The sequence below is a fragment of the Microtus ochrogaster genome, linkage group LG8 (genome assembly GCF_000317375.1).
Source record: "Microtus ochrogaster isolate Prairie Vole_2 linkage group LG8, MicOch1.0, whole genome shotgun sequence".
Taxonomy (NCBI): domain Eukaryota; kingdom Metazoa; phylum Chordata; class Mammalia; order Rodentia; family Cricetidae; genus Microtus; species Microtus ochrogaster.
In genome coordinates this window covers 217,005-221,030 of record NC_022033.1, presented here as the reverse complement: position 1 = coordinate 221,030, position 4,026 = coordinate 217,005, and the positions used below count along the sequence as shown (strand labels likewise).

The 4,026-nt window shown below is 56.1% G+C and overlaps 1 protein-coding gene across 1 annotated transcript; it reads right to left on the bottom strand.

Moving 5' to 3' along the window:
• Nucleotides 1–35: 35 nt before the first annotated feature.
• Sox18 (SRY-box 18) lies at nt 36–3,750 on the bottom strand. Its single transcript, XM_005362669.2, has 2 exons — nt 3,308–3,750; nt 36–3,121 (listed from the first exon to the last, which is right to left on the bottom strand). Exons 1-2 carry the CDS (start codon nt 3,645–3,647, stop codon nt 2,328–2,330), a joined length of 1,134 nt encoding a protein of 377 aa, XP_005362726.1. The 5' UTR covers nt 3,648–3,750; the 3' UTR covers nt 36–2,327.
• Nucleotides 3,751–4,026: the final 276 nt, after the last annotated feature.

Here is a 4,026-nt window from a genome sequence, read left to right as displayed (position 1 = left end):
TCTTGTAGACCAGGCTGGCCTTGAACTCACAGAGATCCGCCTGCCTCTGCCTCCCGAGTGCTGGGATTAAAGGCGTGCGCCACCACTGCCCGGCTCTAGAGTGCATTTTGTTGGGAGCAGGGGAGGTATGAACCCTAAGTAGGCATGCCCACCTGTCTGCCTGCCCCATCTTGGCCTGGTTGGGGCAGGAATCTTTCTGTGATGTGTGACTGACTGTTGGTTTCCTCAAGAATATGCGAAGTGAAGATTGTATATGCTGGGGAAACCTTTACCTGTTCTCAGACCCATTTCTCTGCTTGGGATTACTTCACATGTTGCCCAGGCTACTCCAGGAACAGACTGTTCAAGAGCTGAAAAGGGCGGGTGATGGAAGCTTAGACCTTTTGGGCAAGAGGCCGATAGGATGAGGAGTTAGGAGTATGGCTTAGTCTGTGGGTCTACCTGGAAGGGTGGGGATTCAACCTTGGGGGGTGAGAAAGGTTTTCTCAGGTAGGATGACAGGAACCTCACCCCCATACACAGCCCAGCACTGATCCACGGCTGTCTTTGGTGGTCTCATCCTCATTTCCTTTTCTGAGCTTGCTAAGGGTTATTTTCTGTCCTTTGGAACTTGTAAGTTTGAACCTGGACCCTTGGTAGCCTTGTTCCATGACAGATGGGAAAAAGGCTTTTAGGGAGCACCCTGCGCTATCTTCTCTCCACGGAGACAGTGGGACCACACCAGCACCCTTTGGACCTCCACCCTCCTAACCAAGGAAAGAGGATCCTCTGCAGGAATAAAAGTATAGAACCTAGAACTGGGGAAATGCCTTGGACCTAGGAACATTGCTTTGGTCTGCCTGCTCTGGGCTGTCCTGTACTTCTTGGTGTGTCCATAGGTTGATGGGAAAATGCCCCACTCCAAGCAGATTAACACTTGGGGACTGCTCTCCTGGATTCAGGCAGCAGGACTGGTCAGGCCCATTGTATTTCTCTGCATGGAACTTGTCTAATTTTGTCCCTTTTATGTGTCTTTGTCCTCTGTCACTGCATGCTGTCTATAGAGGATAAAACCCCAAGTGCAGCTCCCCTCACACCATTATTTGAGGTATGTAATTCATACTTGTCAATGTAGAGGTGATACTACTTTGCTTCAGAGGCAGAATACACCTTGTGTACCCATCCTAAACGTGCTGAGAAGCTGGATCCCTATGCATGGACCCAGACGAACTTCTAGACCCCAGGCTTGTTGCTGCTAAGTTACAAATGGCCATCCTCGTGGAAAGCCATATGGCTGGTTACAGCTTCATAGTCATGCTAGGCCCTTCACACTTCATGTGGGTGAATCTTGGAACCAGCTGACATTGCAGGGCTCATGGGAATGCGGATAGGACAGGTCTCTCCTCCGAGAGTGGTGGGAGCTCCTGACTAAGAAGACTTACTAGAAATGAAATATTTATGTGTGTGTGCAGGGCCACCTCCAGGGTTACTGTTCCATCCCTTTCTGGATGCATATGCTTGTCCAGTAAAGGACTTTCAAAAGGAGATGGTCTAGAAAGAGGCCCCCGCCCCCCAAGCCTCCCGAAAGGAGACCAAGCACGGCTAATGTGATGAAACTCAAGCTAGGAGGCTTAAGGTCTAAGGTTTGAGCACTAAACCTGTGTGTCTGAGTCAGCTGCTCCCTGGGGGAGCAGAGCCAGAGTAGCATGGTGTTGCCCCTCTTAGGAAATAAGAATCTTTCTGAGATCTGGTAACGTATCTGTATAACCCTGCAGTTCTGCCCAAGTGAAGAATGCTGTCCTCGGCAGTGCTCAGGCTTATAGAAGAAAAATGGGATGCAAGCCGGGGGCTGATGATATCTGAGAGCACAGAAGGATAGAGGGCAGCTGTGTGGCTCACCTGGAAGCCAAATAATCTCTGTGGTCAATATTTATGGGAAACACTGTTGTTCCTGATGCACGGATGCTAGCTCACGGAAACCCTTTGAAAGAAAAAAGTTTAATTAAAAATTAAATATAGTGTATTATATATGAATATATATATATATATATAAAGGCAAAGTAAAAAATACAGTCTCATTCTAGAAAATACATGACAGAAAAGAATTAGATGATTCAAAATCTTAACCCTGACAGAGGCAGCTAGCACATCCAGGGCCTGGGCTTCCTAGGGAAGGCACACTGCACAGGAACTCCCAGAAGGAGGCATACGAATGACAGAAGTGGTGCCCTTAGGCCACCAGCTCTATAGACTGCTGCATAGCCTAACATACATCTGCGAAAGGAAAGGAGCAGGCAGAGCACTGCCGTTTGGCCACGTGCTGAAGCGCTGGAAGGCAGGGGCAGTGCCTAGCCTGAGATACAGGCACTATAATAGACTGCGCTGCTGGCATCAGACAGCGCAGAGATGAGGCTACTCTCCTCTGGACACGACATGGCACGCGGACCCAGTTTGGCCAACGCCACGTGGTAGGGAAGAGTAGTGGCATCCGGTCGAGTCCGGCTGCAGTTGAGATACTGGTCGAATTCGGTGAGGTCTACATCAGCCCAAAGGTCGGCGGTAGGCTCCAGTTGCTCTGTTCCCTCAAGAGGTGCGGCTTCAGGTGGTGGTGACAGAGGACTGGGGTACGGGCCTGGCGTGCCAAGGGTGCCATAGTAGAGGCCGGCGAGCGGCGCAGCAGGCGGCACAGTCCTGAGCGCCTCAGCCAAGGGCGCCCCGTAGCAGAAGCTCGGGTCCCGTGCTAGGTCGGGGGCATAGGGTGCCCGGAAAGCCCTCACAGCGCAGTCCTCGGGTGCCAAAGGCGGTGGGAAAAAGGAGGCCTCGCCGGGCTCCAGGCCGTCCAGAGGCGAGCGCTCGGGCGTGGGTAGCCCCAAGCCATCGAACTCTGCGCCCAGCGTGGGCAGCTCGCGGAAGGAACGCGCTGAGCCTGGAGCTGCAGGAAAGGGCTCGGGCGGAGCAGTCGGCTGCACGAGGCCCGGGAGCAAGAGGCCAGGCTCCAGCCTCCGGGCCTTGCGTGCCTGTTTCTTGCGGCGAGGCCGGTACTTGTAGTTGGGATGGTCGCGCAAGTGCTGCACACGCAACCGTTCGGCCTCTTCCACGAAGGGCCGCTTCTCCGCTGTGTTCAGCTCCTTCCACGCTTTGCCTGTGAGCAGCAGGAGCCTGTTAGTAGACCGCCGTCGGGCGCACGACCAGCCGATCCCGCGTGCGCCCTGGGCGCGCGGCGCGAAAATGGCATAGAACCCTGCGCCCGGCCCTGGAGCCCCAGATCCCGACCCCCTCCCAAGAGCCCCCTTCCTTCACCTCCCCTCTCTGCGCTCTCAGCTCTCACCCAGCATCTTGCTCAGCACTGCGTTGTGCAGATCCGGGTTTTGTTGTGCCAGTCGCTTGCGCTCGTCCTTCGCCCACACCATGAAAGCGTTCATGGGCCTCCGGATGCGCAGCTCGTCGGCCGTTTGGCGCTCTCCGCGGCAGAAGCCATAGCGCCCTGACTCGGGGCTGCGCGGTGGGCTCCGCGGAAGGCTGGACGGCGAGGAGGGCTCGGCGGGCGAGACGTTGGTGACAGGGAGGCCGCGCGGTTCAGCAGCGGCCCCGAGTCCGGGGGCCCATGCACAGTCGCGGCGGGAGGGCGGGTCGTCCTGTGCGCCGTAGCCGGGCGGCGATCTCTGCATTCCAGCTGGGCAAGGCCTGGGCGGAACGCAGCGCGGGAGCGCAGAAGACAGTGGCAGGCACTGTGAGGCCAAGTTCGGAGGGCTGACGAACGTCGGATGGAGACGGTGGGGACGTGGTAGCTTGGTGCCAGGAAGGCATCCCAGATATAGAGACATCGGGCCAATCCGCAACAGAGCGGGCGGGCCGGGGCGGGGCTGCCCCCTCTGCGGTGGCTCCCTTTTTTCTTCCCGGCAGGATCCAGCCGAGGCCTCCCCAGCGCAAAGTCCCCCGCCCCAAATGTCTCTGAAGAAGAGACCCCCGAGTAGGAGAGGGCTGCTGGTGTGGGCTGAGGCTCTAAAGGAGGGGTTCTTCAGGGTTGTCAACTTTCAGAGTGGAGCT

Bases quoted from the DNA above. Each gene is read 5' to 3' on its own strand.
- Sox18 (XM_005362669.2), bottom strand. From the start codon at position 3,647: ATGCAGAGATCGCCGCCCGGCTACGGCGCACAGGACGACCCGCCCTCC. The intron at 3,122-3,307 runs GTGAGAGCTGAG...TGCTGCTCACAG, and splicing joins AGTGCTGAGCAAGATGCTGG to GCAAAGCGTGGAAGGAGCTG.